The sequence below is a fragment of the Leptopilina heterotoma genome, unplaced genomic scaffold (genome assembly GCF_015476425.1).
Source record: "Leptopilina heterotoma isolate Lh14 unplaced genomic scaffold, ASM1547642v1 Lhet_156, whole genome shotgun sequence".
Classification (NCBI taxonomy): domain Eukaryota; kingdom Metazoa; phylum Arthropoda; class Insecta; order Hymenoptera; family Figitidae; genus Leptopilina; species Leptopilina heterotoma.
Window position 1 is genome coordinate 989003 of NW_025110870.1, and position 13999 is coordinate 1003001.

Consider the following 13999-nt stretch of genomic DNA (forward strand, 5'->3'; position numbering starts at 1 on the left):
ACCTATATTTTAATAATCTGTTTGAATTTTTTGATTCCGTCTGTTCTGTCTGAAGATATCATGTCAACCAGATTTTCGAGATTTTTTTTTCAAATCGCGTCATGGCAACGAGATTTTTTTGTTTATTTAATTTAATTTTCTTTTATTGTTGGTAATTAATTTTTCCTCTTTTTAATGATAAAAGAATATTTAATTCATTTAATTATTAATTTATTTGTGATGTCAAATAATATTTATGCTAAATTTAACATATGTCAATTGTATTTTATATGAAGCAACATTTGTTAAATTGAACGAACATACCTTTTGTAAAGTTCGATTTAAATTATACGTGCGTCCCTCCGAAAAGATCAAGTCGCAGTCCCCCTATCACGATCCAAAATTATCACATTTATAAAACAAAAAAAATTTTAATTTTGCGCCTGTTTAAGTCTTCACTTATTTTTAGGTCTTCATTTGTTGTTTTACTTTCATTTCTTTAAAATGATGCCGTAATTGTAAAATTTGAGATAACCGGTTTCATGATTTTTGGAAACACATGAAGAGCTGAACATATACCGAAAGGCAAACAGGTAAACTCATACAATTAATTGTGGAATTCAAATCTTAAATTTTCTATGAGACTTATGTACGGAAACTAGATTGAAAACGTCATGTAAATCTAAAGTTGCCACAAGACCGTCAGAATCTATGAGGCGCCAATAGCCGTTCTATAGTCCTCAAGTTTAAATTGGGTTGTCTGAATGAATTTATTTAATTTTTTGCGATTGAGAATAAATCTACAAGTTCCGTCTGATTTTAGATTCAAAAAAATATCTTGATATAAATTGATCTTTTGTAGGTGTGCATTTTTATACTATTCCTTTTTGTAAAAGTTTCGAAATCGAGTCAAAAATGTTTTTGTCATTATTTTCACGAAATTGATAATATTGATATTAATAATATATGATTGTTGTGGCGTTGGTGGACACATTTCCCAATTCATCCTTTTACACATTGAAGGATTTTTGTATCAGAAACATTCAGAAAAAATGGACGCATTTTTTGGAGGTGTCGGCGATATCCGGCATGTGCGGCTCGTGCTATTACTGAATCTGACGGAAATGTAATTAATGTTATAAAAGGGCCTGAAAAATCAAAGCACGAAAATCATGCAGCAAATTAGGAGGGAGTGAATGCAGAAAAATTAGTGTCATCATTAAAAAGAAGGGCTGCCGAATACCCAGAAGCTTCTCCTGCTCAACTGTTACGAACGGCGTTGCACACAGTTTCGTCTGGTATTTTGTCACAAGTTCCAAATCGAGAAAATCTTACTAAGCAATTGCGGCGTGAACGTTTGAAAAATATGCAGTCGAATCCAAGCTCATTGACCGACATTGAAAATTTGTCAGAACAGTTTCAGCACACATTATGCCCAGTTTAGGTTAGTATTCACCTTTATAACAGAAAAAGGCTATCATTGCCGTGTATTCTCCGTTTCCTTCGCCGGTAGGTATAGTGGGGGTAAAAGTGGCGGCGTGGTGGGATCGAAAATCCTCCGCCTGCTGGCATCCCTGTTATTTATTTGGTTTATACACCCGTCTTAAGCTTATCTAGCTATACAAGTGTGTTTACATTTTCTCTTACATAATATTTCTTATATACATTTTTCTAATACTAAGTTTTGCGCCTACAGAGCGACTTGAAAATTAGGAGTACTCGCATTTGCCTGGACCACCCGTCTAATGGGTTTTCTCGCCAGTGGAGAGGGAAACTGTAGAAAACCTCTCCTGAGTACAACCGGTTTATCGACAGTCGAGTTCTAATGGTGTGTACCGAACAATAATCGACGGTGCACATCATTATACCTCGCCGTCAAACCTCCCGCTCAGATTGTCTCACATGCCGGAAAAATACCAAGCCAAATGGGCGCGAACCAAGGGTACTATACCCTTGGTCCATAAACGACCGCCAAGCGAGGCATCTATCCGACTGAGCTAATCTGTCGGTCAGTTTTGTAATATTCACTTAAAGACTTCATTTTTTCAGATAACTGCTTTGCGTAATGTGGTTCTAATTTCATTCCAGCGTTACATCTGATAAAGTTTGTCAATTTTTTCATTCCATTTGAAGTCATTTCGTTGTTTACTTTGAAATTGTTTAAACTTTCTGCGGAAAATATAATTTCGCGACAACAATGATCGATACCTCGACCAACAATTTGAAAACATTTTGTAGAGATTTTTATAGCGGTTTGAATAGTATCACTTTTTTAAATACATAAGAACGGTTATGACTTATGGTCTGTAATATTTTTATTATTTTTAATAATTTTTTACTAAGAATATCATGAATGAGTAAAATGTGCTTTCTCAGAGAAGGACCTTATGTAATCAATTACCGTCACACACTACAGACATTAAACAATGAATACAAATCTTGCTTTCAAACATTACTAATCGATGATCAATCCAGGAATACAGACAGAAGGTCATTCGTCTGATCAGCAGTATTCTCCGCTCGAGCAGTCTGCATGTACACTGTTGTGACGCTCTTCAGAGACCGATTTATCACCGAATCATCCAGAGACAACTTAGTCAACATTAAAAATAATATATAGGTGTTAAATCACGAAAATAAATTTTTTTTCTCCCAATATACGTATACAAAGCTAGTGTACATTTTACAATGTAGATCAATATTTTTTAATAATTTCCAAAATTGACTAATATTGAAATAAATTTTGAAATTTAAAAAAAATTATTCTGTTGAATTAATAGGGTATTTACCAGCAGTAAAAATGACTTACTCTAAGGCTTCGTCTTAATTAAATCTGCCACAAATCTTTAAGGAATATGTAAGGAAAAAGGGTTCCTTTTTAAAGACTAATATAACTCAATTCACGTTTATTATATAATTTAGTGTTTACAAATATTGTAAAAGAAATATATAATGGAAAGCATACAAAAATATATAATTATTTACAAAGAACATATAACAAATAACGAAGATAAATTAAAGTTTATGAAAAATAAGTTTAACTAACAATAAATAAAGAAACAAAAACAACAACAAAAACAAAGGACGAATAAATTTAGATCAGCGTTGCATTGCTCTCACTTGTTCAGTGACTTCCTCCAGTTTCGCACAACTTCGATCAATAGCATCCAATTGGTATTCAAAGTGAGTCGTAATAAGCGATAACTTTTTTAAATTATTTGTTGAATTTTCTAAGCCGTGTTCCTGCTGCGTAAAACTTTTTACTGAATGCATCAAGATCTAAAAATGGAATGAATAGAAAATATAAAGAAATATTCAAATTGGCAAAATGTTCACTAAAATTTCTAGTTTTTTCCTCTAATAAAATGAATTTTTATTTATATGTATTATATAACGCCTAAAAAACATGAAAAAGGCTTCAGAAATAAATTGATCAATAATTAATGAAAAATTCCCGTTTTTTTAAATTTAAAAATATTACAATGTAAAGTAAATAATATTTTTAGGTTCAATCTTGAAATACTGTTGAAATTATTTAATGATGTTAAAATATAATTATATTTATATACATATTACGTATGATATTCTACCAAAAGTTGAAGATAAAATTAAACATTTTTTTAAACTAAGAAAACCTTTTAATATAAGCATTAGAAAATTATGAAAAAATAGATAAATCTTCGTGGAATATAAATTTTTCAAAAAATTCAAATTTTAGCGAATATCAATAAGAAATTAATACAAATAATGAACCTCAGATCGGAGACACGTAAAGTAGTCCCTTTCAGGAGAATCACCCAAATATAAATAATTATGACAAATTTTCGGTTCAAATTTTTTTAATTAATTTTTTTAAAACCTGGTATTTTAAAATGTTATCAAGTTGTAATACCAAATTAAATTAATCGTAATTTGATGTTAATCTATAGTCAGACCCCTAGATCAGAACAAATTTTTTTGTGTGCCTGTGATATTATTGTAAACATAATACTTTAGAAAAATAGAAATGAAAATAAAAATAAAAGATTTAAAACAGATTTTTGTTAAAATCATTTATGAGAATTGAAATAAGATGAACAGAAATTATACAATTTAAATTGAACTTTCGACCACGAAATTAAAAGAAATTTTTTAACTCAAATAATAAAATAATAAGTTTATAAGAGAACTACTTTATTCCTAATAAATTAAAATAAAGCAGGGCTCGAACTAGGTCCGTAAATCCCGTAAAGGTCCGTAAATTTTCTTTGAAGTCAGTTTTTTTGAAAAAATGTCCGTAAAGTCTATAATTTGATTGAGAAAAGACGAAAAGTTCGTAAATTGTTCGCTATAATTTGGAGAATTTTAGAAAAATTTCAATTATTTTTAAAAGTTTCCTCAATGATTTTTAATATCTATTTTAATAAAATTTTCCAAAATTCAATTATTTAAAAAAAATTTCATAAAATTCTACTTAAACCTTTAAATAATTTTATAAAATAATAAAATTTTTACAGGGAATCAATTATTTTCGTAAATAATAAAATTCTTTTTAGAAATTCAATTATTTTCATAAATAATAAAACTTATTTGCAGAATTTCAATTATTTTTAATACAATTTTAATCCAATTCCTCGAAAAATTTAATTATTCTTAAAAATTTTATTGAAATTCATCAAGAGAATTCAATTATTTAAAAATTTATTGATAAAATTCTTTATGAGAATTCAATTTTAAGAAACATGTAAACATTAAATAAATTGCTTTTTTTGTATTTAAATCATTGACTTCTAGAAGATTTATCTAATAAAAATTGATTTAAAAATGGATTTCAGTTAAAATTTTATACACAGGAAAAAAAGTCTGACTCCGTTTACACCTTAAATTCACCCCATGTATTTTACATAAGTATGTCCTTGTTTAACGGGGCTGACTCCATTTACAACTTAAATTCAGTCTCAAAAAGAGGCTGAAAGTAAAACTTTTTTTTGAGTGTGTATTATAATTGAATATTCAAAGCATTAGAGCGTAAATTTTTAGAAATTAATGAATTTAGAAAAGGTTTCAAATTAAAATCTTTGAAAATCTAAATTCATTTTTTTGAGAAAGTTTAATGTCGGATTTTTTTAAAATTAATTCAAGTTTTTATTTTCTAATATATAGGTATTTAATATTGAAGAATTTACGAATAATTGAAATTTTGTGAAATTGAATTTTAGAATTAGTTTATTATTATTATTATTATTATTATTATTTCTAATTATTATTATTATTATTATTATTATTATTATTATTATTATTATTATTATTATTATTATTATTATTATTATTATTATTATTATTATTATTAAATTAATTAAAAATGAATTGGAAAATTCTCAAAGAACTTTTTCAAAAATAATGCATTCATTGAAGAATTTTAGTTAAAAACACGAAAAAAATTTAATTTTGGAAAAGTTTCAAATTATTGCAGAAAATCAATTATTTTTAAGAGAAATAATATTCTTCCCGAAAATTAAAAATTGTTTAAAATTAATAAAATTCTTCTTAGGGATTGAATTATTTTTAATACAAATTTAATCGAATTCCTCGAAAAATGTAATTATTCTTAAAAATTTTATTAAAATTTGTCAAAAGAATCCAATTATTTAAAATTTTGTTTATAAAATTCTTTATATGAATTGAATTTTAAGAAACATTCAAATTATTTATTTTTTATTTAAATAATTAAATTTTAGTCGAATTTTATAATAAAAATTTATTTAAAAATTGAATTTCAGTTAAAATTTTCGATAATAATTGAATATTAAAAGCAATATAGCATTAATTTTAAGAAATAATTTAATTTTGAAATTAATTTTGATGAAAAAGTTTAATTGAGGCTCCGGATCTTAAAAGGGCACACGCGCGAACACACGGCAAATAATTTGGCCCCTGGAGATAAAATTTTGAAGTTGTTCAAAATGAATTTTAAATTATTGTTTCTTGTACAGAATTTCAAGGCGAAACTTTTTTTCTAATAAAAATTTTTTATATAATTTCTCGTTTTCACGTAAATTGAAAAAAACGTGATTTTTTGAGTTAAGAAATTTTAATGAATTTTTGACTTCAACTCGTGACTACTTCATTAAATATTAATATTTTTCCACGAAATTTACACACAATATTCTTCAAACTATTCCAAGAGTGAAACAATATTTGGAAATTTAAAAAAAAAATTGTATGTCAAAGCAAATAATTATTTAAATAATTTTGTCGGAAAAATGATTCTCCTATTTTCAATTGAAAAAGTTGAGTGACGAATTTTCGTTTTCGGAAAACTTTCAGCGACAAAAATGTTCATTAATATGTTAGGAAGTTTTTTGGAAAATATCTCGCTATTTAATAATAAATTAAAGACAATAGAGCAATTTTAACATCGTCGCGCTCTGCTGTAAACGTAAACAATGTCTAACTATATATACATTGGTCTTGTAATGGCGGCCATGCTACACGTGTGCCGCCACGCCGCAATTTTACAGCAGAGCGCGACGATGTTAAAATTGCTCTATTGTCTTTAATTTATTATCAAATGGCGAGATATTTTCCAAAAAACTTCCTAACATATTAATGAACATTTTTGTCGCTGAAAGTTTTCCGAAAACGAAAATTCGTCACTCAACTTTTTCAATTGAAAATAGGAGAATCATTTTTCCGACAAAATTATTTAAATAATTATTTACTTTGACATACAATTTTTTTTTAAATTTCCAAATATTGTTTCACTCTTGGAATAGTTTGAAGAATATTGTGTGTAAATTTTGTGGAAAAATATTAATATTTAACGAAGTAGTCACGAGTTGAAGTCAAAAATTCATTAAAATTTCTTAACTTAAAAAATCACGTTTTTTCAATTTACGTGAAAACGAGAAATTATATAAAAAATTTTTATTAAAAAAAAAGTTTCGCCTTGAAATTCTGTATAAGAAACAATAATTTAAAATTCATTTTGAACAACTTCAAAATTTTATCTCCAGGGGCCAAATTATTTGCCGTGTGTTCGCGCGTGTGCCCTTTTAAGATCCGGAGCCTCAATTGTGGATTTTCTTTAAAAATTATTTAAAGTTTTTATTTTCTAATATATATTTAATTGAAGAATTGACTAATAATTGAAATTTCGTAAAATTGAATATTCTAAACAAATGGATTTAAAAATTGACAAAGAACTTTTCCGGAAATTATTAATAATAATTCGATTTAAATCAGAATTTTAGTTAAAAATTCTTGAGAATAATAATTGAAAATGATTTTATTACTCAATCATCTTTAATTATTATAAAACATGAAGAGATCGATCGCTCCGAGTCGAAGACTCGGAGTTATCGATATCTTCATGTTTTATGGTTATGAAAAATTTATTTTCTAGATTTAAGTAAAATGAAAAGTTCATTTGTAAAGTTCGTATTTTTAAATACTTTCACTAGTTGGAGCCCTGAATAAAGACCAAAATCTCAATAATTATTAAATTTTCAATTATGGTTTCAAAAAATATTTAGAGGTAAATATGAGAAAATATTTATAAATAAAAAATTTTATATTCGAACCTCAACGAAAAAATAAAAATTTTAAATATAGGACATATAAGGTTTTTAACATTTCATGAAATATATACGTACTTCACTACTTCTAGATGCTCTTTGTATTTGTCTCGCTAAAGATGCAATATTATTAACATTAACTTGAACTCTGTCTGCTAATCGCATCTTTGATTCGATAAATAAACTACGAGCACTTGTACTTGAAGCGGAAGCCATAACGTACAAATCCCCTATAAATAAGAATAATTAATAGTAGTTAATAATAAATTAATACAAATAATAAAACGACTAAATAGTATTTTTCGATTGTTTTTCTTGAAATAAAAATAATACAAAAAAAAATTGCAAATGGCAACTAGGTTACATGAAAAATCAACAGAAAAAAAATTCTTCAAAATGTAAAATATATTAAATAAAAATTGGGTAACAGTAAAAATACAAATTCAATGTAAAAAATACTTTTAAATTAGAATTTTCATCATATGCAAAGTGGTTGAATTCAAAAATTCAAGAAACAATTCCGTCAAATAAAAATTTGATCAAAAATAAAATTCAATCTAAATGCAAACTCAGGTAAATGACAATTTTGATAAATATAAGAAAATGAAAATTAAATTAAAGTAAAATTTGGTTAAATAAGAATGAACCTATAATTAAATTTCATAAAATAATAATTCCATTGAATGAAAATTTGTAATTAGATAAAAAAATAAGGGTTTAGTGTTAGTTACAAACAGGAAAAAAGTTTAAAAAATAGTCTGCATAATTCAAACAAAAATTACATAAGAATTTATGTAAATTATAAATAAATATGTAAATAAAACTTGTAAATGTAAATAAATTAAAATTATATAAATTAAAGCAACAAACAGAACATGTTGTTTTTAAAAAACTAATATTATAAATAGATATTTTTACTAACCTAAGATAACAAATGTAAAAAGGTTTTCATTCAATTATTGCTTTTTCCAATAAAATATCTTCTTTGTGAATGAAGTTAAATATCTGTTTGAACTGCATGGAAATAAATATGATGATGAGAAAGATCAACGTCTTCTCATATTTCTTCAAAGAAAAACAAATTTTTGTGAAATTTATTCTAAAGGAAAAATAGCATTAAAATTATTAAGAATAAACATTACATTTTATTATTTGACACTTTAGGTTAGGAAAACTGTTTACATCTGAGCATGGATAAATACACAAGGTTGTTCAGGTAGGATGTAATCCATATGATCAGGAAGCGTAAAGGTGAATCTATCATCGCTCCAGTCCGTCATTGCGGTTACGTTCACAATTGGTAAATAATAAGGTAAGGGTGGAGTCCCATGGCACCGTTTTGCGTTGCGTTTTGTAACTAGGCCATGCGTGTGAGAGAGATCCAGTGGCTGGAGACGGGGTGCTACCCTCTGTACCAAAAACATAAGTTCGAATGCTCATTATGCCGAATTTACAATTTAGAAATGACCAGATACGCGAATCCTCAATAACCTAAATTGTATATTGAATGAAATTCAAAAGTAGGGAATAATCATTTGATATATTCTGCATATGGAGAATATTATTTTAAACTAATTCTTTTTTTCCACAATTTGAAATTATTGCAATTTTTATTTTTGGAATTTCCACTTTACCTACATTTTAATAGATCGAAACGTAAAATATCAGAATTGACATTTAATTGAAATATGATGGAGAATAAATATATATTCACTGAATAAAAAGATTAAATAATTATTAAATGTTTGAATTTAATAAAAACATATTGTTCAAAAGTTACAGTGCGAATTGTACAGAATATATATTAATAAGAAATATAATTTGGCAGAATGTCGATTCGATCGATTTTATATTTGCAAGAAATTCAATTTGACAGAATATCAATTTATAAGAAACACGTTTTCGTAGAACTTTAACTTGTCAGAATTGTAATTTTGTAGAATATTAATATTGGCAAATCTAATTTTGGTAGAAATCTGCTTTATCAGAATGATCACATGTTCGAATCCTCAAAAGTTAGAATTCCATTTTTACCGAAAATGGATTCCACATAAATATTTGGCGCAAATTTTAAAATCGACCAATCAGAAATCAGAATTTTAAAATTTGCGCCAAATATTTATGTGGAATCCATTTTCGGTAAAAATGGAATTCTAACTTTTGAGGATTCGAACATGTGATCATTCTGATAAAGCAGATTTCTACCAAAATTAGATTTGCCAATATTAATATTCTACAAAATTACAATTCTGACAAGTTAAAGTTCTACGAAAACGTGTTTCTTATAAATTGATATTCTGTCAAATTGAATTTCTTGCAAATATAAAATCGATCGAATCGACATTCTGCCAAATTATATTTCTTATTAATATATATTCTGTACAATTCGCACTGTAACTTTTGAACAATATGTTTTTATTAAATTCAAACATTTAATAATTATTTAATCTTTTTATTCAGTGAATATATATTTATTCTCCATCATATTTCAATTAAATGTCAATTCTGATATTTTACGTTTCGATCTATTAAAATGTAGGTAAAGTGGAAATTCCAAAAATAAAAATTGCAATAATTTCAAATTGTGGAAAAAAAGAATTAGTTTAAAATAATATTCTCCATATGCAGAATATATCAAATGATTATTCCCTACTTTTGAATTTCATTCAATATACAATTTAGGTTATTGAGGATTCGCGTATCTGGTCATTTCTAAATTGTAAATTCGGCATAATGAGCATTCGAACTTATGTTTTTGGTACAGAGAGTAGCACCCCCTGGAGACGTCTCATTTTGGTAAAAATTTCAAAAGTTAGGGCGGTATTCATAGTCGATACTTATTTCTTAAGCAGCGACTTAAGCTGCCACCTAGATTCATAGTCGCGCAATAAGCATTGCCTTAATGCTGGTTCCACATATACAAAACGCGCGCGTATCGCGTAGACGCGTAAGGCTTGCGTATGCGTATAGTATACTAAGTCGGTTCTACAATGGGCACGTCGGACGTGGTCGTCGGACGTGCCGTGCTGACGTCACCCATGCTATTCAAATGGGTGACGTCAGCACGGTACGTCAGACGTCCACGTCCGACGTGCCCATTGTAGAACCGACTCTATATACTATACGCATACGCAAGCCTTACGCTTCTACGCGATACGCGCGCGTTTTGTATATGTGGAACCAGCATAAGGTACCGTCCCATGATGGCGTGAAAGCGTCGGCGTGAAGCGTAAACCATGTGAGAGAGTGAGAACGTTATATCTGTTCATCTCTTTCTATCGCACGATTTCTGCTTTACGCCGACGCTTTAACGCCGTCATGGGACGGTACCTTTAAGCCGCAACTTAAGCATATGCTTGACAAAGTAAATGCTTCGATTTTGAGATGCATAGTCCCATCTTAAGAATGCCAAGTATTCATAGTCAAATAAGATGATCTTATTTGAACGAATTGAGGTTATGATTTTAAGTCAACGTTTTAAATGACTTAAGCAATTACTTATTGTCTTTTTATAAATGTTTATAATAAAAATGAAAAGATTTTTGATTAAAAACAATTTAATAATAATTAAAATTTAATAATTTAAAAAAAAGGTTCAAAATTTATAAAATTTTCACGAGAAATAAAAAGTATTTTTTTTTCATCGAAATGTTGAAAAAACTTTTCGATATGCATCCACGCACATACATCCGGAGAATTTGTTCCCCATGTTGAAATATTTATATACGCTATACACTTGAAAATTTGTAAAAATAATTGATTCTAAGGAAATCGACACCCTATGAGGAAATAAAACTGTTAATAATAAATCATTATTAAAAAATACTATTTTTAAAAATTTTAGTTCCAAATGAAAGTTAATTGTTTCACCCCTTTTGTATATGCACTCTTGGTTCATTGGTTTAGAAAAAATAAGATTTTGTTTATAAAGAGTTGCAAAAAAAACATTTCTATTTTTTAATACAGAAAAATTTAGAATCTAAATATAATGTTTCGTCAGGAATAAGAATATTTCAATTTTTCATCATTCTGCCCAGTAAACGAAAACTAATTGAAATGAATTAAAAAGAATTCACAAAGAGCTTTCGTGAATCCCGCTTTGTGACAAATACGAATTGGAGCCATGATGCAATTTTCCTGAATTCGTGAAACTGTATTGAACTTCCGAACCTTCTATCCGTACCAATTCACTGGACAAATTTTAAGCCTTTAATTTTTTTTCAATTCGTTAGCACGAATTCAATGCATTCCTTGGCCATTTCTTTCGAATGCGAATTCGTTTGGACAAATTGGTACATATTGAATTAAATTCAATTGAATATACAAAGAGCTTGAGTGAATCCCGCTTTGTGACAAATACGAATTGGAGCCTACCAAAAATGTTAATTCATTTCAATTCATTTGAATTAGTTTTTTTTTTACTGGGTGGTTGTCATTTCTTGTTTCCTTTTACTTTATAACTTTTTTCCTAAAAATATTAAAATATTTTGTATATTTTTAAGTTTTTTGACCCCCCCTCCTCTCCCTTATCAGATATTTGATGTGCATTAGCGTCATTTTTTCTAATGAATATAAGCTATCTACCATCGCTTATTGGTAGATACAAGAGAATATTGACGGAAAAAGCCGAACGCTCAATAAGATCATCTTAAGCAGAGATGCCAACGACCGTCCCCAAACGCAACTGCGCTTGCGCTACAAAAATGCTCTTATTGGTTAGAAAAAGCGCGTTTATTTAAAATGTTTTATATATAATGCATTCTAATGGACAAGTTTTATTTTACCAATAAGAGCATTTGTTGTAGCGCAAGCGCAGTTGCGTTTGGGGACGGTCGTTGGCATCTCTGATCTGGCCTAAGCACAACTGGTTCGGTTTCGGGATATGTAAGATTTACATATATTTTGAGGTTAGGAAGCCCATATCCCGAAACCGTCTCCCGAAATCGAACAGTTGTGCTTAGGCCTTTAAGCATTTGCTTGGTCAAGCAATTCTTAAGGTGTATTTCCTTTACCAAGCAGTTGCTTATTTTTGACTATGAATACATATGTGTCTGTCCACGACAAAACACGGCTTAGGTCCAAAAAATCAATTTGAGTTTTTTAAGGTAATCGACAGATTTTATGTTGCTTTTTCAAATGCAAAAGTCAAAAGTTAAAAATATCAATTACTTTCGACAATATATCGTTTTAAAGATGGGTATGTCAAGCGTAGTTAACTTCAATCGTAGTACTTCAATCGCTCGCCCTGTGAAATTCACGTTTGGGAGCTAAGCCGTGTTTTCTCGTGGACAGTCACATATGGTCTTAAGCTTGACTCATTCGAATAAGACCGACTTGATCAAGCAAAGCTTAAGTCCTTGCTTAAGTTGGGACTATGAATACCGCCCTTAGAATTTTATTGAGCCTGGAGTCCCTTGACAGCGTTTTGCGTTGCGTTTTGTAACTAGGCAATGAGTGCAAATATAGTGAACGTATATCTCCATCTCTCTCACACTCATGGCCTTACGGAAGCGCCTACGCGCCACGAGGCAAAGAGAAGAAACCTGTTTCTGCTACCGTCGTTTTAGCTTGTGAAACATAGGAACACGTTTGATGGTTCGCTGGTTCGGTGGTTCGATGATGTGATTGTTACTAAATAAAAAATTTAAAATAAGAAATAGAAATGAACCAAATTAATTGAAATTGACAATTTTAATGTAATAAAATATTTTTTAGGTATTATTTATAACAGATATTAATTACGAGGTAAATTAGGTGCTTTAAAAATCATATATTTTGAGGTTATAAAATGTTATCACATTTAAGGCCTAATGTTGACCTTTTTCCATTACTTTTTCATAACACATTTTATAACCTCAAAATATATGATTTTTTTTAAGCATCTAATTTACCTCGTAATTAATATCTGTTATAAATAATACCTAAAAAGTATTTTATTACATTAAAATTGTCAATTTAAATTAATTTGGTTTATTTTTATTTCTTATTTTAAATTTTTTATTTAGTAACAATCACATCATCGAACCACCGAACCAGCGAACCATTGAACGTGTTCCTATATGTTTCACAAGCTAAAACGACATTAGCAGAAACAGGTTTCCTCTCTTTGCCTCGTGGCGCGTAGGCGCTTTTGTATGGCCTAGTTACAAAACGCAACGCAATACGCTGCCATGGGACTTCACCCGAAGGGTGAGATCCCATGTGAACAGAATATGTCGACCGAAAGCAGAAAATCATGAGTGCAAAAGAGATATATAGATATTGTTGTTCTTTTCACTCTGATGATTTTCTGCTTTTGGTCGACGTATTCTGCTCACATGGGATCGCACCCTAAGGGTGGAGTCCCATGGCACCGTTTTGCGTTGCGTTTTGTAACTAGGCAATGAGTGTGAGAGAGATGAAGATATGTGTTTGCTATATTTGCACTCATGGCCTAGTTACAAAACGCAACGCAAAACGCTGCC

The 13999-nt window shown here is 28.8% G+C and overlaps 1 protein-coding gene across 1 annotated transcript; it reads right to left on the minus strand.

The window, feature by feature from the left end:
• Nucleotides 1-2870: 2870 nt before the first annotated feature.
• Nucleotides 2871-8733, minus strand: LOC122498648. The gene is made up of 3 exons (XM_043606488.1): nt 8458-8733; nt 7614-7765; nt 2871-3258 (listed from the first exon to the last, which is right to left on the minus strand). The coding sequence occupies exons 2-3, from the start codon at nt 7749-7751 to the stop codon at nt 3079-3081; spliced, it is 318 nt and encodes a 105-aa protein (XP_043462423.1). The 5' UTR covers nt 7752-7765; nt 8458-8733; the 3' UTR covers nt 2871-3078.
• Nucleotides 8734-13999: the final 5266 nt, after the last annotated feature.

What these genes read in the sequence shown, in the direction of transcription:
- LOC122498648 (XM_043606488.1), bottom strand. Translation starts at nt 7,751, where the DNA reads ATGGCTTCCGCTTCAAGTACAAGTGCTCGTAGTTTATTTATCGAATCA. An exon ending in GAGCATCTAGAAGTAGTGAA is followed by an intron (nt 3,259 to 7,613) that starts GTACGTATATAT and finishes TTCCATTTTTAG; the next exon opens with ATCTTGATGCATTCAGTAAA.